The sequence below is a fragment of the Podarcis liolepis genome (assembly GCF_965112155.1).
Source record: "Podarcis liolepis genome assembly, chromosome: 2".
Classification (NCBI taxonomy): Eukaryota; Metazoa; Chordata; class Lepidosauria; order Squamata; family Lacertidae; genus Podarcis; species Podarcis liolepis.
In genome coordinates this window covers 118,698,955-118,721,148 of record NC_139555.1, presented here as the reverse complement: position 1 = coordinate 118,721,148, position 22,194 = coordinate 118,698,955, and the positions used below count along the sequence as shown (strand labels likewise).

General features: G+C 43.4%; 2 protein-coding genes across 3 annotated transcripts; both read left to right on the top strand.

Annotated features, from left to right (window-relative positions):
• Positions 1 to 62: 62 nt before the first annotated feature.
• Positions 63 to 8,546, top strand: LOC310701259 (uncharacterized protein). The gene is made up of 3 exons (XM_083491865.1): positions 63 to 161; positions 1,877 to 6,676; positions 8,485 to 8,546. The coding sequence occupies exon 2, from the start codon at positions 2,423 to 2,425 to the stop codon at positions 4,544 to 4,546; it is 2,124 nt and encodes a 707-aa protein (XP_083347991.1). The 5' UTR covers positions 63 to 161; positions 1,877 to 2,422; the 3' UTR covers positions 4,547 to 6,676; positions 8,485 to 8,546.
• Positions 8,547 to 11,552: 3,006 nt separating this feature from the next.
• LOC310701249 (uncharacterized protein) lies at positions 11,553 to 19,500 on the top strand. Of its 2 annotated transcripts, XM_083491843.1 has the most exons (3): positions 11,553 to 11,768; positions 13,303 to 13,491; positions 14,970 to 19,500. In XM_083491843.1, exons 2-3 carry the CDS (start codon positions 13,458 to 13,460, stop codon positions 17,075 to 17,077), a joined length of 2,142 nt encoding a protein of 713 aa, XP_083347969.1. In that variant the 5' UTR covers positions 11,553 to 11,768; positions 13,303 to 13,457; the 3' UTR covers positions 17,078 to 19,500. The 2 variants fall into 2 exon arrangements, with proteins under 2 accessions (XP_083347969.1, XP_083347970.1); XM_083491844.1 differs by lacking the exons at positions 11,553 to 11,768; positions 13,303 to 13,491 and adding an exon at positions 14,243 to 14,638.
• The last annotated feature ends 2,694 nt before the right edge of the window (positions 19,501 to 22,194 follow it).

Here is a 22,194-nt window from a genome sequence, read left to right as displayed (position 1 = left end):
GCAGATCGCCTGGGGAAAATGCACTTTGCACTTTCCTAGGAATCCCACCAAATCTCCTCCTCTTCCTCCCTCCTTCCCGCCCTTTCTCAATCTCTCTTTTTATGCCAGATCCCTGGTGTAGGCATGAAATCTGCAGCCGGCCTTGCAAATACAAATAAACTGTAAGTAAGGAGCCTTCCTCCCCCTTTTCCAATAGGGCCTCGGCGCGTTTTATTTGACATTTCAAGCAATGCTAGATGCGTGGGTGAGACAGATCTGGGGAACTGGGTGGATGCCGCTTCCAAATTCGAAACTCGGCTGCAAACCGAGTTTAGGGAAGCTTTTAATGTTTAATAGGTTGCTGTATTTTAGTGTTTTGTTGGAAGCCGCCCAGGGTGGCTGGGGAAACCCAGCCAGATGGGCGGGGTATAAATTATAAATTATTATTATTATTATTATTATTATTATTATTATTATTATTATTATTAAATTATTGTTATTATTATTATTATTATTATTATTATTATTATTATTATTATTATATTACAACAAACCATCAACCAGCCAAGGAAAAAACCTCAATAATCTGTTAACTGATGGTCTGAACTCAAATCAATTAACCGTTCACCTTGCTCAGCGTTGCCTGCGCGGACTGGCAGCGGCTCTCCGGGATTTCCGTGTGTGTGTTTGCCTGAAGGGAATGCAGAGCAGGAGAGGGGGCTTTGGAGTGGAAGAAAAATTCCCTATTTAGAGGGATAATTCCTCTTGATACCTTGGCTGCCTTCTTCTTTTTGCCCTGTTGTTGTTGTAGTTATTCATTGGGTGAAGGCTTGAATTTGCTTTTAGAGGTGCTCCCTGACTGGATTTAAGAAAAGAAGCTTAAAAAACTAAAGCCATCTCCAAGGTCTCTTTCCTCCCCTCCACCTCGCCTTCCGCTGCAGAGACTAGCAGGAAAGGCTAAAAATAACTTTCTTCTTTGTCAGAAAATATTAAAAAATTGCCCAGTAGCACCTTAGAGACCAACAACCAGCTAAGTTTGTTATTTGGTCTCTAAGGTGCTACTGGACAATTATTATTTCCCCCCGACTACGTCAGACCAACACGGCTAACTACCGGAATCTTTCTTTTTTGTGTGAACAGAACTTTGTTTTGGGAACAGCCACCTTGACAGAAGAATTGTTTCAAAACAAAGAGAGATAGAGGGGGAGCGGAAGGCGTCAGGTTTTTTTGTAAGAAGAGAGAAAATAAAGATAAGAGAAAGAGTGACATAGTGGATATCGGAAAAATTATATATGAGAAAAAATAAAATTTGAAAAAAAGGAATGCCAGCAGGCAGTGGCTTTAAGTGAAAAATTATGCCCTTATTAATACAAACATCCAGAAATCCCAAAGGGGCTGCAAGGTTGTAGCTCTCAAACATGATATTTTATACCCCCTGAACTAACATATATTCATAAGCTAACCGGTCACATAATTAGAACACCTTTTCCCACAACAGTCACAACCCACCCATATGATTTCCAACCAACCAGGAATTATTATTACTATTAATTAGATTTGTATACCGCCCTATAACCGCAGGTCTCAGAGCAGAATCCATTAGCTGTTCTTACAAACCCACGCTAACTTCTCATTAAGCTAATGTGCTGTTACCTATTTTTCAGTGTCCTGTTTATTATTTACTATATTCAATCAGATGCATACCAATATTGCTTTCAATATCTGTGAATAATATAGCAGTCATACTCGTGTCCTAAGCAGTTTTTCGTGCAGTGAGGAAAGGGGAGAAAACTGAATTAAGGGAGGCAGCTAATTAGCCTTTATCCCTAACACGATCCTTAATTTCTGGTTCAAATTCCTGATGTGGTGTTTTATTTTGTTTTTAAATCCTATGCAGTGGATGGGCAGGAGAGTGAGAATTATCAGGAGCTGCTTCTTTGGGAAGGAGCAAGTATAACATGAAGAGACAAATATTTAAAAATCAGCAGGAATGAAAAGAGAAGTGGAAGAAATTCTGAGCTGCTTGAGGTGTTGATGCCCATGAAGTCCTGCACCTGCAAGAAGTTTTTGAATTGAACACAAGGGAAGAATATCCAGTCTTGGAGGGAAATATTGAAATATACATTAAACAGACACTGCAGAACCCACAGAAGGGAGAAGACCATATAAATGAGGAGGAGCTTCAGTTGCAGTCCTGCCCCAAGGATAAGAGATTCCAGACTGGAAGAATGCTTGTAAACACATGAATGGTACAAAGAGTTTCAGTTGTAGTGAAAACCATACTTCACATCAAACTGTAGAGTGAGGGAAGAAAGAAGTATCTTTACTTCCTTTTTAAAATCTTGAACTCCTAGGATAGCTACCTTCTTTTCATTTTTCCCATAATAGCCGATTTCTGACAGTCTTCTGAAGTGACATTGTGGGAAAAAAGGTTGGAAGAGAAATGGCTGGAAAGAAAAGGGGTCGAAAGAGGAATGTGGGAAACCAGAGAAATAAAACCTCTGCTTCTCAGAGCACCAACGTCCGCAAACTCCCTGTTCCACAAGACCACAAGAGAAGAAGGGAAAAGTGCCCAGACTGTGGGAAGACATTCACATCTATATCAAATTTAAACAGACACTGCAAAATCCACACAAGGAGGAAGATCTATAAATGCGAGGAGTGTGGAAAGAGCTTCAGTGAAAGGCAAGACCTTACTTCACATCGGAGAACTCACAGAGGTGAGAAGCGATATGAATGTGTGGAGTGTGGAAAGAGCTTCAGTTGTATCAAAATCCTCACTATACATCAAAGAACTCACACAGGGGAGAAGCCATATCACTGTGTGGAGTGTGGAAAGAGATTCAGTCAAACAGGAGCCCTTACCATCCATCAAAGAATCCACACAGGGGAGAAGCCATATGATTGTATAGAATGTGGGAAGAGCTTCAGAGATGCTGGAAAACTTGCGGTGCACCTAAGAACCCACACAGGGCTGAAGCCATATGAATGTATGGAGTGTGGAAAACGCTTTGCTCAGAGAGGAGCCCTTAACGTACATCAGAGAACCCACACAGGTGAGAAACCATATGAATGCCTGGTGTGTGGAAAGTGCTTCTGTCAGAAAGGAGCCCTTACTGTCCATGAAAGAAGCCACACTGGGGAGAAACCATATGAATGCATGGAGTGTGGGAAAAGCTTCAGTCAACAGGCACACCTCATTTTACATCAGAGAACACACAAGGGGGAGAAACCATATAAATGTAAGGAATGTGGAAAGAGCTTCTCTTGTACTTCAGTACTCAACAAACATCAAACAATCCACACAACGTCGAGGCCCTTTGAATGTGTGGAGTGTGGAAAGAAGTTCAGAAACAGGAGCTATCTAACTAGACATTTAAAAATACACATAGGGCTAAAACCATATAAATGTTTGGAATGTGGAAAGAATTTCGGCCATAGCGGAAGCCTTGTTCTCCATCAAAGAATCCATACAGGGGAGAAACCATATAAATGTATGGAGTGTGGAAAGAACTTCCGTTGCAGTGGAAGCCTTAGTTCCCATCAAATCAGTCATACAGGGGAGAAGCCATATGGGTGTGTAGAATGCGGAAGGAGGTTCAAATATAGCTCAAATCTTTTCCAGCATAAAATGGCTCATGCAGGTTTGAAGCCATATGAATGCGATAAGTGTGGGAAAAGCTTCAGCCAGAGGCAACTCCTTACTGTACATCAAAGAAGCCACACAGGGGAGAAACCTTTTGAATGCACGCAGTGTGGAAAGAGCTTCAGTAATAAACGCTATCTTATTATACATCTAAGAATCCACACAGGGGAGAAACCATATAAATGTGTTGAGTGTGGAAGGAGCTTTACCGTCGGCAGGTCTCTTTCTCTTCATGAAAGAACCCACACAGGGGAGAAGCCATATAAATGTGAGGAGTGTGGAAAGAGCTTCACTATAAAAGGAAACCTAACTACGCACGAAAGAATCCACACAGGCGTGAAACCATTTAAATGTGTGGAATGTGGAAGGTGCTTCGGTTGCAGCGGAAGCCTTAAGAAGCATCAAAGAATCCACACAGGAGTGAAGCCATATAAATGTGAGGAGTGTGGAAAGAGCTTCAGCCAAACAGGAAGTCTTACTACCCATCAAAGAACCCATGCAGGGGCGATGCCATATGGATGCAAGGAGTGTGGAAAGAGCTTTTGTCTTAAATCACTTCTTGCTCAACATCAAAGAATCCACACAGGGGAAAAGCCATTTAAATGTGAGGAGTGTGGAAAGAGCTTCACTATAAAAGGAAACCTAACTGTGCACGAAAGAATCCACACAGGTGTGAAACCATTTAAATGTGTGGAATGTGGAAGGTGCTTCGGTTGCAGCGGAAGCCTTAAGAAGCATCAAAGAATCCACACGGGAGTGAAGCCATATAAATGTGAGGAGTGTGGAAAGAGCTTCAGCCAAACAGGAGGTCTTACTAAGCATCAAAGAACCCATACAGGGGCGAAGCCGTATGAATGCAAGGAGTGTGGAAAGAGCTTTCGTCTTAAATCAAATCTTGCTCAACATCAAAGAAACCACTAAGGGGAGAAACTATTTACACAAGTGTGTGATTAAATCCTTTTCTTAATAAGGCCTCTTTTTAAAAATGTATTTTTATTGAAGCTTTAAAGAAGAGATACAAAGATTAGTATCAAATACAAAATATCTTTTTAAAATACAAAAAGGATTCCAATTCCTTCTTTGTCAGCTATATATAAACAATTATTGAAAATTTTCACTCCAAAATTATACTTTCCATAAACCTGTATATTGTTCAATCTCCAAACCTAGATTTCACAAGTTCATTCCTCCCACCCACCAAAAGCCCATAAGGGGTTTCCAATAATTATTAAATAAGAATGATTTTTCTGTGATTAAGCACGCCAGCTTTGCTATCTCAGCCAAGTCCAGTAATTTCCACAACACTTCCTCCCTAGCAGGTAATGTTAAATCTTTCCATCTTTCTGCATAATAAAAGTCTTGCTGCTATAATCATGTAGTCAAATAATCGTCCACAATCATTTTCTAATTGCATATCCATTAGTCATAGAAAGAAGGTCTTGCTTCAATTGAACATTAACTTCTAAAATCTTCTGCATCAATTGATATATTTGTATTTCTTAGCATTTTTACATTTTGTTAAGGGGGGACGGGACTAGGAGACCAAGTCTTACAGCGACGTTTTGATACTAGGCTGAAAATGGTCAATACAGATGTAATTGTGCTGAAAGAGATTCCCCTGAAGATTCCCCATAAGAGAAAAGACTAATTATTTTTTACAGGTAAACTGAAACAGAAAAGAATCCAGCTTAGATGGGACATACCAGAGGGAGTAATTTTTACTTCTGAAGAACAAAGATTTATGGACAAATTTAAATCTGAAATTGAATAAACACAAATACAAGATGGGGTCAGGAAATCACAGCAATCACAACAGAAAGTGGGGATTTGAAGATACGAAATTGGGTGATAAAGGAATGGACTAAATAACTTGCTTAGCTAGGGATATTTCATAATTTGAAGGGGGAAAATTGCATGTAGAATTGTTTACAAGGAACACAGGGGAAAGGGTATAAACTATTTGAATAAAAAAGAACCTAGGTGAGGACTAACAGGACTGAAGAAAAGAAAGTGAGTTGTTTTATATATACATTCTCAACTCTGTTGATACTTTCTGGTGAACAAAGTATGTATGTTGGACAAACTTTGGTTGTAGACCTCCATACCCCAAATGAAGAAAAAACAGCATTTTATAAATATACTTCGGTTATCTAAAACACTGGCTACTGGGGTTGATAAAGTTGACATATTACCGTAGATTTCTTCAGATCACAATCCAGTTATATTGACTTAAAAAGAAAAAAATGGTTTCTTTAGATGGTGACTCATTGAAATGTAGCTGCAACAGGAAAAGGTTGTACAGGGTTGCAAACAGAAGCTAAAATCATTCTTTGAGAATAATTCAGGTAAGGACATAGGGATACAAATGGTTGTGGATGCAAGCAAACCTTTTGTACAGCACAATTCCTTACTTGAAAGAGACAGGGAAAAAGTACAAATAATTCTGCCTGAGATTAGACAAGAGGGGAAATAGTTGGAATGTTCTCCAACTTAAACAAATATTACTTGGCAAATTAAGATGCTGCAAAGACAGTTTTCTATGCTTGCAATGTCTATCTTGCAGAAATGATATTGAATTGAGCCGTCCATATTTTTTTATTTGCTAATAAACTGGGCAATGTTCGGTGTATAAGCTGCGGAAGGAGAGAGGAAAGCTATATTAAAATTGCAAGAAGGAAATGCCGTAATAACAGATAAGACAAATATGAAAAAAGCATTCCATCAATATTATTCTAAGTTGTATAAAGGTCGATTTCTTTTTTTGAAAAAAGAAGATGAATACTTACAGAGACAGCATTTACCAAAGATTTCAATTTCTCGAAGACACATTGTGAATGGCCGTATAACTATTCTGGAATTATCTGAGGCCATCCAGAAGGAAAAGCGCCAGATCAGCTGTTGGCTTATTATTATAAATGTTTTGAAGATGAGCTTTCACAACCTTTGCAACGGACTATGAACAATATTTTACAGAGTGGTAAGGTACCAGATAGTTGGAGAAAGGCCAACATTACACTTATACCTAAAGAGGCTAATTTTTGTTGTTGTTTAGTCATGTCCGACTCTTTGTGACCCCCTGGACCAGAGCACGCCAGGCCCTCCTGTCTTCCACTGCCTCCTGCAGTTTGGTCACACTCATGCTGGTAGTTACAGATAGGTAGCCATGTTGGTCTGCCATAGTCAAAATAAAAAAAATCCTTCTAGTAGCACCTTAAAGACCAACTAAGTTAGTTCTTGGTATGAGCTTTCGTGTGCATGCACACTTCTTCAGATACACAGTGTATCTGAAGAAGTGTGCATGCACACGAAAGCTCATACCAAGAACTAACTTAGTTGGTCTTTAAGGTGCTACTAGAAGGAATTTTTTTATCATGCTGGTAGGTTTGAGAACACTGTCCATCTCATCCTCTGTCCCCTTCTCTTTGTGCCCTCCATCTTTCCCAACATCAAGGTCTCTTTTATATGCCTGTCTTTGTCCATGGAGTTTTCTTGGCAGGGATACTGGAGTGGCTTGCCAGTTCCTGCTCCAGGTGGATCACGTTTAGTCCCAATGCCCCACTATGACCTGTCCGTCTTGGGTGGCCCTGCACGGCATAGCTCATAGCTTCTCTTGAGTTATTCAAGCCCCTTCACCACAACAAGGCAGTGATCCATGAAGGAGAAGAGGCTCATTAAATGGATAAAATTGATTTATACATCACAGACAGCTCAGATAATTGTTAATGGAGAATTGACAAAACCCTGCGAGATACAAAAGGGGACTAGACAAGGCTGGCTGTTTTCCCTGTTCCTTTTCATTTTGGTCTTGGAAGTTTTGCTTAGACACATTAGGCAAGATGAGAAAATGATAAAGATTTAAAATGGAACTTTTAAGCTACAGACCTTTGCTGATGCTCATTATACAGTGACAGACTGGCTTCAATACAGTGGTGCCTTGCAAGACGAAATTAATCGAAAAGACGAGTCTCTTCGTCTTGCGGTTTTTTTGTCTTGCGAAGCACGGCTATTAGCGGCTTAGCGGCTATTAGCGGCTTTAAGAAAAAGGAAACAAACTCGCAAGACGTTTCGTCTTGCGAAGCAAGCCCATAGGGAAATTCGTCTTGCGGAACGACTCAAAAAACGGAAAACTCTTTCGTCTAGCGCGTTTTTCGTCTTGCGAGGTACCACTGTACCACCAATTAAAAGTAAATGTTCAAATTAGATAGGCAAAATGGTTTTATGAACTGGAGTTCACAATTTGAAAGGGATCTGATAGAAAAGGCGGATATACTTTCTTTGGTATAGACCAAAGAAAGACAGACGATGAGCATGTTGTTGCAAAAACGTATCAGCATTTGTTGAAATCTGAAATTCAAGAAGTAGTTAAGTAAGGCATGCATGGTTAAATGGGCAAAAAATGGTTATACAGATGGAACAGTGGCAACATCTGGGCCAAAGGGCCAAAATTTACATTGTATTCTTATCTTAAAAGAGAAATTTTATAAAATGAGGTTCTGTTGGTATTTACAACCTGTGAGATAATTTGGAAGGTAGAAAGGAGTTCTGAATGTTTGTTGGAAGCTTGAAAAATAAGAAGGGACATTTTACTGTGCTTGGTGGACATGCAAAAATGCTTAATAAGACTACTTTGAGCCAATGTGGTGACCCTGCGGGGCCGTTGTGTTCAAGTCAGCAACAGATGGGGTTGGAGAGGCTATCCTGGGCTTTCCTCCTTCATCACAGAAGTGACCTCAAACAGAGTAGCCAGACATTGTTATGCTGCAGGGGACCCAGAAGCAGAAGTCTTTTCGAGACAAAATTCTTGAGAGGAGGGTGGCTGGGGGTGCAGGTTTGCATAGGGGGCTCAAAACCTTGTGGAGTTGCCATGCTTGTAATTAAGAAATGTCCACTTGTTATTAATAAAATTTTGATAGATCCTAAAGGGCAGGCGCTGTGGGTAAAACCTCAATGCCTAGGGCTTGCCGATCGCATGGTCGGCGGTTTCGAATCCCCGTGGTGGGGTGAGCTCCCGTCTTTCAGTCCCAGCCTTAAGTGCAAGTAGATAAATAGGTACCGCTTTATAGCGGGAAGGTAAACGGCGTTTCCGTGCGCTGCGCTGGTGCTGGCTTGCCAGAGCAGCTTTGTCACGCTGGCCACGTGACCCGGAAGTGTCTCCGGACAGCGCTGGCTACCGGCCTCTTAAGTGAGATGGGCGCACAACCCTAGAGTCGGACACGACAGGCCCGTACGGGCAGGGGTACCTTTAAAGGGAAGTATTCAGTACTTTTTTTCTAGGGGGATGCATACCCCTAAACATTTTGTGAATCTAAGTTTGGCCTCATTGAGGAGCAGTATTTTTCAATATGAGTAGGAAAATGAGAGTGCCCCTGGACATTTTTTTAGGGGGTGAAAGCAGTGGAAATATGTGCAGGTAAATGGAACACCGTTGACTGAACAATTTGCCTTTTGCTCAGCTTACTCCTGGATCTCCGAGCCAATTAATTTTTTAAAGAACACTCTGCAAGTGTTACAATCCTTTCCGACCAATACTATTATTTTAGGAGGTGACTTAAATGTTCGTTGCAATCGGGCCATGGGCAGCGGTGGCTGCTGTTCCTGAATCATCCAGCAAGAGCAAACTGAATGATCTCCTTCTGCCTTTGACCTCCTGGACATGTGCTGAGTGCTACACCCCAGAAAAGATTTTCCACACTCCCCCAAAGGTTCATAGTTCTTACTCTTGTATTGACCATTAAAAAGGTAAAGGGACCCCTGACCATTAGATGCAGTCGTGACCAACGGGTTGTGGCGCTCATCTTGCTTTATTGGCTGAGGGAGCCGGCGTACAGCTTCCGGGTCATGTGGCCAGCATGACTAAGCCGCTTCTGGTGAACCAGAGCAGCACACAGAAACGCTGCTTACCTTCCCGCCGGAGCAGTATCTGTTTACTTGCACTTTGACGTGCTTTCAAACTGCTAGGTTGGCAGGAGCAGGAACCGAGCAACGGGAGCTCACCCTGTTGCGGGGATTCGAACCACCAACCTTCTGATAGCCTTTGTGGTTTAAACCACAGCACCTCCCTTGTCCATTATCTTTATCTTTACCATCTTTACATAAAGCACTCTGGGAGAGAGTGAAAGATGAAGAACTAGACCTTATCATTGTATCTGAGCATGCTCCAATCCTTTTTTTCTCTGTCAATTAAATATTTCACTAGAAGTAGGGACGCGGGTGGCGCTGTGGTCAAACCCACTGAGCCTCTTGGGCTTGTTGATTAGAAGGTCAGCAGTTCGAATCCCCAAGACGGAGTGAGCTCCCGTTGCTCTGTCCCAGCTCCTGGCAATCTAGCAGTTCAAAAGCACACCAGCGCAGGGAGATAAATAGGTACCACTGCAGCAGGAAGATAAATGGCGTTTCCACGTGCTCTGGCTTCTGTCACGGAGTCCCGTTGCGCCAGAAGCGGTTGTCATGCTGGCCACATAACCTGGAAAGTTATCTGTGGACAAACGCTGGGTGCCTCGGCTTGAAAGTGAGATGAGAGCTGCAACCCCACAGTTGCCTTCCAGGGGTCCTTTACCTTACCTTTTTACCTATTTCACTAGAAATATTTGCCTACGTAGAAGGGGTTTTATTATACAACTGCTTAAGTGCAAGGTTTTGGAAAAAGCATTTATGCGCTTAATTAAACTTCTATTTGAGCTCATCAGAAATACTTCATGTCAATGGCCATAATTTCACATTTAAAAAGAAAAACCAAAAAGCTCCACCTCTTTTGTGCAGGAATGCTCCTGCACCAAACAGCTGTATTAAAAATAAATTTTAAAAATTGCTGTTGCAGGGAGAGGGGAAGCAAGAGTGTTTTAAAATAATTTATAATAATATGTGTTTTTTTTCCTATTTCTATTATTTTTATGCGAGTGTCTCAAAACCCTTGCCTGGCTTGAAACTACACACATATTTTTCAAATTTTTGACTTCCCTTTTGGGCAAATCTAGCACATCACAAAACATGTATTTCAAAAAATAATTTTCTAAAAATTTGCATGTGTGCAGTGAAACAGATGCCCACAACGGACCTAGGTTTCCTGGCTTACAGCAGCCCTGACACCTTCGTATTTCTTCAGGTAGCTAGAAGTGCAATCCACTAAGATGAATGGTCCGGATTGAACCAGAGTTCGCCGCACCCCCGGGCAGCACAATCCCAGACTCCCTGCTGCCTAGAGATTGTGATTGTTCCACTGATGATTTACTAAATTATTCTATATGATTGATGTTGCATTTGGGGTGTTCTACTATGTTCTCTCTTACAGATAGGTAGCCGTGTTGGTCTGCCATAGTCAAAATAAAAAAGTTCCTTCCAGTAGCACCTTAAAGACCAACTAAGTTAGTTCTTGGTATGAGCTTTCGTGTGCATGCACACTTCTTCAGATACCTTAAAAAAAATTCCAGTCTATTTCTGAAATTCCTTTGTAGTAAAACAGCTACTTTGAGATCTTGTATAGAATGTCCTGGGAGATTGAAGTGTTCTCCTACTGGTTTCTCTGTCTTGTGATTCTTGATGTCAGATTTGTGTCCGTTTATTCTTTACGTCCGTTTATTCGTATCTGAAGAAGTGTGCATGCACACGAAAGCTCATACCAAGAACTAACTTAGTTGGTCTTTAAGGTGCTACTGGAAGGAACTTTTTTATTTTGACTATGTTCTCTCTTGTTGCTATTTAATGCTTGTAAGCAGCTTTGGGATCCGTTTGAATTGGAAAGTGTCACAGAAATAATACCGTAATCCAATCCAATGAATGAAATCCACCCCAGGGGAGATTTGAATGGAAGGCGGAGGGAAGCAAGAGCTGAACTATCCGCAAAGGGCGAATCCTCCCGGAAGCGAGAGCACGGCGCCACCTGCAGGCCAGAAGCCGCCACGACAATATTGGCAACATACCGCTCTTCTTTCCCCTCCCCTCCCAATCAGCGCGGAGCAGCTGGGCGTTCTAAGTCCTCCCTTCGCGGTGGCTGCTGGGAGACGTAGTTTCCTCCGGCCACTAGGACGGTGAGTTTCCGTGGCAGCCGCGCTCGGCGGCACTGGCTTTCCCGTCATGCCTTGGGGCGAGAGCGAGAGAGGCGCGGAGGGCGGCGGCGGCGAAGGACGGCGGCCGAGCGGCGCTTGAGGTGGGCGCAGCGGGGGGGGTGTGAGGTTTATGGAGGCCGCAAAGAGGGCCTCGGGGGCCGCTCGGGGGATGATGAGGGAGGTGGGGGGAGGGGAGGCAGGAAGGAAAACCCCGTCGCTGAATCAGACCAGTGGTCCAGCCAGCTCAGTATTGCCTGCACGGGCTGGCAGCAGCTCTGCCAGGGCTCTTCCCGGCCCAACTGGGGATGGAGCTCTGCCCGTGAGCCTCCTCCCTTCCCCCGAAGCGTAGCAATCCGCCTCCCACTGAATCTTGCAAAGGAGGCGACTGGAAGCGCACGAGGATGGGGATATGGAGGTTTCCACAAAGCTCCCTGCGCAGCCCCAGCCCATTGTTCAGAGCAACGGTGCTGTCCACACGGACTGGCAGCGGCCCTCCCCGATGGCAGGCACAGGGTCTTCTTCCCCAGCAAAACCTGGAGGTGAACCCTTCTGCTTTCAAAGCAGGTGCTCTGCCACGGAGCCACTGCCCATCCCAAGATGCCCAGATGTCCTGGTTTATCTGGTTAAATAAATACAGTGGTACCTCGGGTTACAGACGCTTCAGGTTACAGACTCCGCTAACCCAGAAATAGTACCTCGGGTTAAGAACTTTGCTTCAGGATGTTGTAAATAAAAATATGCCCTTTTCCCTTATGGGGTATCCAAGAGCCCATATAGAGTCCTTACATAGGTTCCCTATTGGTAGGAGAAAATAACAGAGGCCAACCAGAGAATATTGAGAAGCAAAGCAGCTAGTAAGCTTGATCTTTATTGATCTGTTGCAACAGGGTGCTCCCCTCACATGCAGGAGGACGGAGGAGGACCCAGAACAAAGGTGTGCAAGGGCTTATAAAGACTTTTGAAATTCCCCTCCTGTAGATCAAGACCACCCCCAGAAACATTATACATACATCACAGAAGGGGTGTAACCTAAGACCACCCCTCAGATACATCCCAGAAAAGGCGGTGTAAAACAGAACATTTGCATGTTGTTTTTCTCCTGTCGCAGTTTATCTCCTGTCTGGCAAGTTACTTGATTGGATTGCCTGGGGAGCCTGGCCATTCTTTTGTAGTGGTAAAATACTTATTTCCTGGGCCAGGTCACAGGCTCACACCCTATTCATATCTTAAATGTGTCCTTAAGACAGGATTTGTGAGGAAAGAGACAATGGGGAGACTTTTCCCTTTGACCTTGCAGAGAAAACATTTGGTCAGTTTAGGAATCAAAATGGTTCCAGGTTGGCCTTCCTGTGTTGATCTATGTACGTGCGGTTATGAACATTGCCATATATCTAAGACCATAAAATTCCTATTACACAGGATGAGAACAGAAATCGCGCAGCGGCAGCAGGAGGCCCCGTTCAGGTTAAGAACGGACCTCTAGAACGAATTAAGTTCTTAACCCGAGGTACCACTGTAAAAGGGGAGAGGCCTGGGTGGAGATGGTACTTAGCTGCCGTAGGAATGGACTTTAAAGAAAACCAGAGTGTTTTCATTGTGGTGGCTTTTTTTCTGCCCCTTTTTACCGCTCTACAGTATCCTTCCTGGGATGCAGCAATCTGCGAGAGGAAGGCTCCTCCTCTTCCAGCTTTCAAGCTCCTGTGATCTTTGCGAAGGTGATTGTGCACTTTTCCACAGAGGAGGAGTGAGCTTTGCTTTATCCAGGCCAGAGGGCCCTGCACAGGGAAGTTATGGAGGAGAATTATGGAAATCTGGATTCTGTGGGTAAGGCTCCTTCGTTTTCTTGGCTGAGTTACTGAAAGCAGGGAGTATTGGTGGTTTGTTTTTTAATTATCTGTATGAAGAATCTCCTGCAGCCATGCCAGATCCTTTCTGTCTCAGGATTCAGAAAACCATGGGGTAGGGGGAAAATGATAATTTATTGTCCATTACGTTCCAGACCACCCTGGCCTTCCTGTGTAACAAAGGACCAGAGTGGTCCAAAATGGATTGAACGATAAATTGTTCCTCTATGCTTTCTTTAAAACCCTTTCCCCAGTTGTTTAGGGTTCCCTGTTTTATTTGCACTACAGTCGCTCCCTACCCCCTCTGCCTGTCCGAAGGATTGTCAGAAGCCCAGAATTTCTCTTGCTTTCAGAGACTGCCTGTCACCTTTGATCCCGTCTTGTTTGTAAGTTTTGCTTCCTCCAGGAAGTGCTTCTTCTTACACCCCCCCTGCCTTCCTTTAACATAGGTTCCCTACTTAATAAATCCCTTCATTCAGCCTGTTCTTGAAGGCTTCCTGTCCCCCAGACCTCCCTCCCTTACCAACCCCTTCTAATTCTGTTTTCCTTCCACTCTGGGGTAAAACCAGTGTGTTGTAGTGGTTGGAGTGTCTGGCTAGAACAGGCATAGGCAACCTCAGCCCACCAGATGTTTTGGGACTACAGTTCCCATTATCCCTGACCACTAGTCCTGTTAGCTAGGGATCATGGGAGTTGTGGCGGGCTGAGGTTGCCTGTGCCTGGACTAGAACCCAGGAGACCAAGGTTCAAATCACCACTCGGCCAGGAAACTCATTAGAATGAGTTTCTTGGGACTGGCTCTCATCACAGGCTTGTTGGGGTTAATTGAGGTTGGGAAGAGCTGAGTATGGCACCTGGAACTCCTTGGAGAAAAAGGTGGAAGACAAATGCAATAAATAAAGTACCGTATTTTTCGCTCTATAAGACGCACTTTTCCTCTCCTTCACCCTCTGTATTTTTCTCTTGCTGAATCTCTACATTTCACTCTCTGTTTCTAGCTCCCCTCTACTTGTTTTCTCTTAATTGTGACACCCTTGGAAAGTGGAGCCAGCTGCTATTTTAATCTCCTGCTGTGAATGTTTCTTAGTTATGAAGGTATTGCCAGGGAGAACCTCTCTTCCTGTCAGGTAATCAATCTTGCTTGCAGCTGCAGAGCCAGACCTCAGACCCAAGGCTGTTTTAATACAGGCAATCCTTGTTTTCCATGAGGATTACGTTCTAGATCTCCGTACACATTGGCGTAAAGTGTTCTGCCCTGCCCCCGTTCTGCTGTTTCAGGGTCACTTCCTGGTTTGGGATGTGCACAATTGTGTGTAAATCAGTCATTACCTGCATATTGCAGAATCTGCCTCCCCACTGTCTTTCCCATTCTGCCATTCACACAGTAAATGGCTGGGATTGTTCCCTAATTTTGGGAGTTGTTCCTCCCTGATCAGGCTTCCCTTTGTATTCCTGCAGGTGATGGGAGGGAGAGCAGTGAAGAGGATGAGCAGCAGAGAATGAAAACTGAAGCAGAAGAGAATTTGAGGGAGAAAGCTGTTGTTCCAGAAGGCACTGGCTTCAGTGAAATCGTGATGCCGGAAGAATGTCACACAGGAAAGAAACAGGCAAAAATCCCCCGAAGTACAAGAGTCCTAACTAGGATATCAAGCCTTAGAAATCTTAGAAGATTGCATGAAGGGGAGAAACCATTTAAATGTTCAGAATGTGGAAGGAGCTTCAACTACAGGAAACATCTTGTTGTGCATGAGAGAATCCACACAGGTGAGAAACCATATAAATGCTCCGAGTGTGGAAAGAGCTTCACTCAGAGCAGTACGCTTTTTAATCATCGAAGGATCCATACAGGAGAGAAACCGTTTGAATGCTCAGAGTGTGGAAAGAGCTTCACGAGCAGCAGCAGTCTTTCATACCACCAACGAGTCCACACTGAAGAGAAACCTTACAAATGTTTTCATTGCGACAAGAACTTCAGCCAGAGGAGTGAGCTTCATTCTCATCAGAGAATCCACACAGGGGAGAAACCTTATAAATGCTCAGAGTGTCGGAAGTGTTTTACTCACAGCAGTAGCCTTTCTTATCATCAAAGGGCTCATAAAGGAGAAAAACCATATAAATGTTGCGAGTGTGGGAAGAGTTTCTGTCAGAGCAGCGGCCTCATCTCTCATCAAAGAATCCACACAGAAGAAAAACCATACAAATGCTCAGTGTGTGGAAAGAACTTCACTCATAACAGTAGCCTTTGTAAACATAAAAGAATCCATACAGGAGAGAAACCGTATACATGCTCAGAGTGTGGAAAGAGCTTCACTAATAGTAGTAGCCTTTCTTATCATGAAAGAACCCACACAGGAGAGAAGCCGTATAAATGTTTTCATTGTGGAAAGAGCTTCAGCCAGAGCAATCACCTTCTTTCTCATCAAAGAATCCATACAAGAGAAAAACTGTATAAATGCTCAGAGTGTGGAAAGAGCTTTGCTCATAGCAGTAGCCTTTCTTACCATCAAAAAATCCATACAGGAGACAAACCGTTTAAATGTTCTGAGTGTGGAAAGAGTTTTTTTCAGAGCTATGGCCTTCTTTATCATCAAAGAATCCACACTGGAGGAAAACCCTATAAATGCCTGGTGTGTGGCAAAAACTTCAGTCATAGCAGTAGTCTTTCTAGTCATCAGAGACTCCACACAGGAGAGAAACCGTATAAATGTTCAGAGTGTGGAAAGAGCTTCACTAATACTAGCAGCCTTTCTTACCATCAAAAAATTCATATAGGAGAGAAACCATTTAGATGTTGTGAGTGTGGAAAGAGTTTTTTTCAGAGCTATGACCTGCTTAATCATCAAAGAATCCACACTGGAGTGAAACCATATATATGCTCAGTGTGTGGCAAGAACTTCACTCATAGCAGTAGCCTGTCTAATCATCAGAAACTCCATACAGGCGAGAAACCATTTAAATGTTCAGAATGTGGGAAAAGCTTTAGTCACAACAGTAACCTTACTTACCACCAAAATACCCATTCAAGTGAAAAAATCTTTAAATGCTCAGAGTGCGGAAAGAGCTTCAGTTGTAGCCAAACCTTAGCAATACACTACAGACTACATACAGGAGAGAAAGCATTTACATGTTCAGAGTGTGGAAAGAGCTTCAACCAGAAGACTCACCTCACTAACCATCAAAGGACCCATACGGGAGAGAAGCCATATAAATGCTTAGACTGTGGGAAGAGCTTCAGCCGAAGCAATACCCTCTCTAATCATCAGAGGCTCCATACGGGAGAGAAGCCATATAATTGCTCGGAGTGTGGGAAGAGCTTCGCTCAGAGCAGTGGCCTTTCTTCCCATCAAAGAATCCACACAGAGAAATCGCATAAATGCTTAGAGTGTGGGAAGAGCTTCACTAATAGTGTTAGCCTTTCTTATCATCAGAGAATCCACACGGAAGAGAAATCACATACATCAGGGGTGGAGATCCTTTTAGGCTCTGGGAGCCAGATCATTATCTGGCCCCACCAAGAGGGCCAAACGGGACAGGTGGGCGGAACAAACCACCTGTCAATCGCATGATGTCATAGTGACGTCGCATGGCTGGCAGGTGGCTTGCTGCACTCGTTTTATAGAAGAATGTTGGGAATAGGTCTCTGGTGAATATACCCTGTTGATTTGGGGTGGCTGCATTTGTTGCATCATTCAGTCAATGAAGCGGTGCCAGAACATCTGCCACCTGCGCCTGTTGCATGCAAATGATTCTGCACTCAAATACAGATTATAATTGCTGAAATCGCCAGTTTGCTACTGCAAAAGGTCAGTGGTGTGTCTGTTTTTACATATATTTGAGCTCAAAGAGTCACTAACTCTAATTTTTGAACCTCATTGCCATTCAACTACCACCTTACTGTTTTCTCCTTTGACTATTAGCCATCTCAGATTTAGTCCACAAAAGATGACTATGCCACAATCAACCTGTTAGCTTTTACATGGCCTCAAGGCTCAATATTTTTCTTGTTCTTTAAAAAAATAGATAAACGTGGACTCCAAGTGCACACTGAATTTCGCTGTAGCAAAAGAGGGCAGGAGGACTGGGTTGTTTCTCTTGTGGTGGTGTGTAAAGATGTATCGGTTTTGCTACCTGTTACATGCACTCAATAGTGATGTGAAAAATGAAAAAGTAAAACAGAAATGTTACTAGTTCTTTGACAGAAAGTACTTAAGTGATGTTTTGCTGTCTTTGCCCAGGATTTCCTTCTGTAGAATATTTCACAGGAACGGTTTCCCACATATCCTGCTCCAAACATACCGGTAGTTATTCTCCAGGGTTTCAGGCAGGAGACATTGCCAGCCCTACCTGGAAAGCCCAGGGGTTGCAGAGAAATCAGTTTCTCTCCTATAGCCCCTCTCCAAAGGACTGCCTTACACAATATCAGACCGCTGATCTAGCTCCATATTGACTACACTGGCAGGCAGCAGCACTCCAAGGTTTTTACACAGAGGTCCTGTGCTCAGGGACTGCTGTGGCCAGGATCCCTGCATTGCTGGGGTTGGAGTGTGTTGCTAGAGTGGTGCATGCTCTGGTTATCTCCCGCTTGGACTGCTGCAATGCGCTCTACATGGGGCTACCATTGAAGGTGACCCAGAAATTGCAACTAATCCAGAATGCGGCAGCTAGACTGGTGACTGGGAGCGGCCACTGAGACCATATAACGCCAGTCTTGAAAGACCTACATTGGCTCCCAGTACATTTCTGAGCACAATTCAAAGTGTCGGTGCTGACCTTTAAAGCCCTAAACGGCCTCGGTCCAGTATATCTGAAGGAGCGTCTCTGCCCCCATCGTTCAGCCCAGACTCTGAGTTCCAGTTCTGAGGGCCTTCTGGTCGTTCCCTTCCTGCAAGAAGTGAGGATACAGGGAACCAGACAGGGCTGTGGAACGCCCTACCATCAGATGTCAAGGAAATAAACAACTATCTGACTTTTAGAAGACATCTGAAGGCAGCGCTGTTTAGGGAGATTTTTAATGTTTAATGTTTTGTTGTGTTTTTAATATTCTGTTGGGAGCCGCCCAGAGTGGCTGTGGAGCCCAACCAGATGGGCGAGGTATAAGTTATTATTATTATTAGACTAGATGACTGTTGGGGTCTCTTCCAACTCTACAATTCTGTAATTCTACCATGAGCCTTCCGCATGTGATCTGCCACTGAACATCCTCAGAGCTCTCTCAGCCGGAGCCGTAACTAAAAAAAGGTAAAGGACCCCTGACCGTTAAGTCCAGTTGCGAACGATTCTGGGGTTGTGGTACTCATCTCACTTTACAGGCCGAGGGAGCCGGCGTACAGCTTCCGGGCCATGTGGCCAGCATGACCAAGCTGCTTCTGGCGAACCAGAGCAGCGCACGGAAACGCTGTTTATAATAATAATAATAATTTATCTTCCCGCCGGAGTGGTACCTATTTATCTACTTGCACTTTGTGCTTTCGAACTCCTAGGTTGGCAGGAGCAGGGACCAAGCAATGGGAGCTCACCCCGTCGTGGGGATTCGAACCGCCAACTTCTGATCGGCAAGCCCTAGGCTCTGTGGTTTAACCCACAGCACCACCCGCGTCCCTAACTAAAGAAAACATGGAAGTTGGTGTTGCTAACACAGAACAATAGAGTTGGATATCTTCTGGCATGGAGACATCAAGGTCCAGGGCTGAAGCAATTCATGTTGTTTCTACCTCTTGCCCAGAGACAGCAGTTTGTTCTTTTTTTGTTGCATTATTATTCTTGGAAGTACAGCCAGGAATTCTTCTGTGTATGACTTCAGGGGTTCATTCCCTGACTGACAAGATCATAGAACTGTAGAGCTCTAAGGGACCCTGAGAATCATCCAGTCCAACCCCAGGCAATAGAGGGCCTGACCTAACAAAGACAAACCTCTTCACGTGTTTCTCCTCAAGCTATATGTACTGTTTTGGTCAAAATTTACCTCAGTAAAGGCTCCTTTCTCTCTGGACTCATGCTTGCTTTATTCCGGTCACTCTGCTAGGACAGCATTAAGATAAATTCAACAGTGTAAACAAGTTTTGATGGATGCAATAATGGAACACTGAATGGTTTAGTTTTTGTAAAATATGCAGGGATTTAGGATACGCAAAATGAACCAGGGAAAGAGAAGAAGGGAAGTCATTGATACCTTTTTTTTTTAAGTAAAATTAAAATTTGGTTCCCCCCCCAATAATTTTTATTAAGTTTATACAAATATCACACATACTATAAAACAAATAAGACAAAAATAAAATGAAAAAACCAATAGAGCTGCTAAAACAAATTAAAACAGAAAATATAACGACAAACAACCAACACAAATTAATTACTTAATTAAACTCCAATCCCATAAACATATTATTTGACTTCTTCTAGTCCGTCCCATCTGAATTTCCTTGTATCTGAATGTAGCAGTTTCCAATATCGTTATTAAAAAAAAAAAGAATATACCATTTATAATGAGATTTCTTAACTTTTCTTAACAATCTAAATCTCATTTATTTAACTATCTCCAAATTTGGTCCTAGGCCTGATTAGTACTTTCAAGTAACTTCTAAATTTTTAATATTACAATATTTATTCAGACAGTCATTGATATCTTAAGGGTGTGTGTGTGTGTGTGTGTGTGTGTGTGTGTGTGAAAGTTAACATGCTAGGGGACCAGGGTCACCCTGAAAAGATAATCCAGTGAATATCTCCTTTGGCAGCATGATTTGTTTATAAACACCCTCTCCCCCAAAATTGGTTTAGCAGCCTCTGCCTTCCTGCTTTGTGTTAACCTGCTGCAACAGGGCAGGTTTGACCTAAGTGGGTTTCAGGGATGTGATGGACTCTCTTAGCCCTGTGCTGTAACACTATTAATTGGTTGCGGCTAATTCTTGGCTTCTGGTTCTAGGCTGGCTTTGCCTTCCTGACAGCTATGTCCGACTAACATATTGCAAAGCTAGGGAGCTGCTTTCAGGGCAGAGGGGTCGTGTTCCCCAATGGGAAGTCCCACAGCAGGATCCGAGTGCGACGACAACTCTTCTCTCCTACAGTTTCCAACACATGGTATTCAGAAGCACAGGGCCTTGAAACATATGCAGGTAGAACATAGTGGTTCCTGACTGCAGGCTTACGATTGTCATGGCACAAAAGGAAAAAGGGACCTGGGGGGAAGAGGAAAAAGACAAACTCACTCACCAGTCAAATAAGGTCAGAACTCCTTATCTGGATTTCACATTTCTTTTAAGTGCCTCATATTGTTTTGGCAGCTGCAATATTTTTATTTTTATGTGTTTTCACATATCTCCATGCATTTCACTGTAAAAACGCACAACGATGAAATTAAAACTTCCATACACTCAAACACATTCAAAGGTTTTAATAAAAAAATTATCTTTATTAAATAATTTTCCAAATGAAATGGTCATATGATCTCAACAATCAAGTGTTAGAAACCACCCAAAATAGCATGAGATACAAAGTTCTTCTTCCTGTTCCCGAGAGATTTGAATGGGGAAATCCTTTCAATTTCTTAATAATAAGGGGCAGTGGGGTGAGGAAGGCCGGGGCCACATCCACACCATTTAAAGCGATATTAAGCCGCTTTAAACACTCGTGGCTTCTTCCCCCAAAGAAACTGGGAGCTATAGTTTGAAAAGGGTGCTGAGAGTTGTTAGGAGACCCCCTTCTTCCCCTCCCAGACCTACATTCCCAGAGTTCCTAACGCTAACTAGAATTCTAACCCTAACCCGAACACTAACCCTAATCCTAAACATTAACCCTTAACCCATGCTACAATTCCCAGAGTTCCCTGCCAAGAAGGGAACCCTACCGCTACAATTCCCAGAGTTCCTAACTCTAACTCTATTCCTAACGCTAACTTTTACCCCTTAACCCAAGCTACAATTCCCAGAGTTCCCTGCCAAGAAGGGAACCCTACGCCTACCCCCTTAACCAGAACCACAATTCCCAAAGTTCCCTGGCAAAAAGGGAACCATAACCCTAACACTAACCTTTAACCCGAGCTACAATTCCCAGAGTTCCCTGCCAAGAAGGGAACCCTACCCCTACCCCTACTCCTACATCTACCCACCAGCCCTACACTGTATAGGAAAACCAAACCAATGCAAACAGAAACTGAACCACAGGGTCACGCTGTTTTCTCCTGGATTGTGGATTTTTGAAAGGATATTAACTTTTCGCTGGTGCTGTTTGAAGGCATACTGGGGATTGAGGACACCACATTGATGACCCCTGAATACGAGGTTGACTCCCCCACTAAACTTTGTGACATTGCTGAAGGGCAGAACTTAATAATGTGGTCGGGGAGGAGTGCGAATGGAGCCAGGGCCGTCAATAAGAAGAATCTCAGACTGCCAGAATATTTTTTGCTCATGGCTTCGTTACTCCTCCTTTCCAGGAGAGTGTTAGGTGGGGTACTGTGATACCTCGGGTTAAGTACTTAATTCGTTCCGGAGGTCCCTTCTTAACCTGAAACTGTTCTTAACCTGAAGCACCACTTTAGCTAATGGGGCCTCCCGCTGCCACCGCTGCGCAATTTCTGTTCTCATCCTGAAGCAAAGTTCTTAACCCAAGGTACTATTTCTGGGTTAGCGGAGTCTGTAACCGGAAGCGTCTGTAATCCGAGGTACCACTGTAGTTATATATGTGCCACCAT

Coding starts and splice junctions, on each gene's coding strand:
- LOC310701259 (XM_083491865.1), top strand. CDS start 2,423: ATGGCTGGAAAGAAAAGGGGTCGAAAGAGGAATGTGGGAAACCAGAGA.
- LOC310701249 (XM_083491843.1), top strand. CDS start 13,458: ATGGAGGAGAATTATGGAAATCTGGATTCTGTGG. Junction 13,492..14,969: donor TGGAAATCTGGATTCTGTGG/GTAAGGCTCCTT, acceptor GTATTCCTGCAG/GTGATGGGAGGGAGAGCAGT.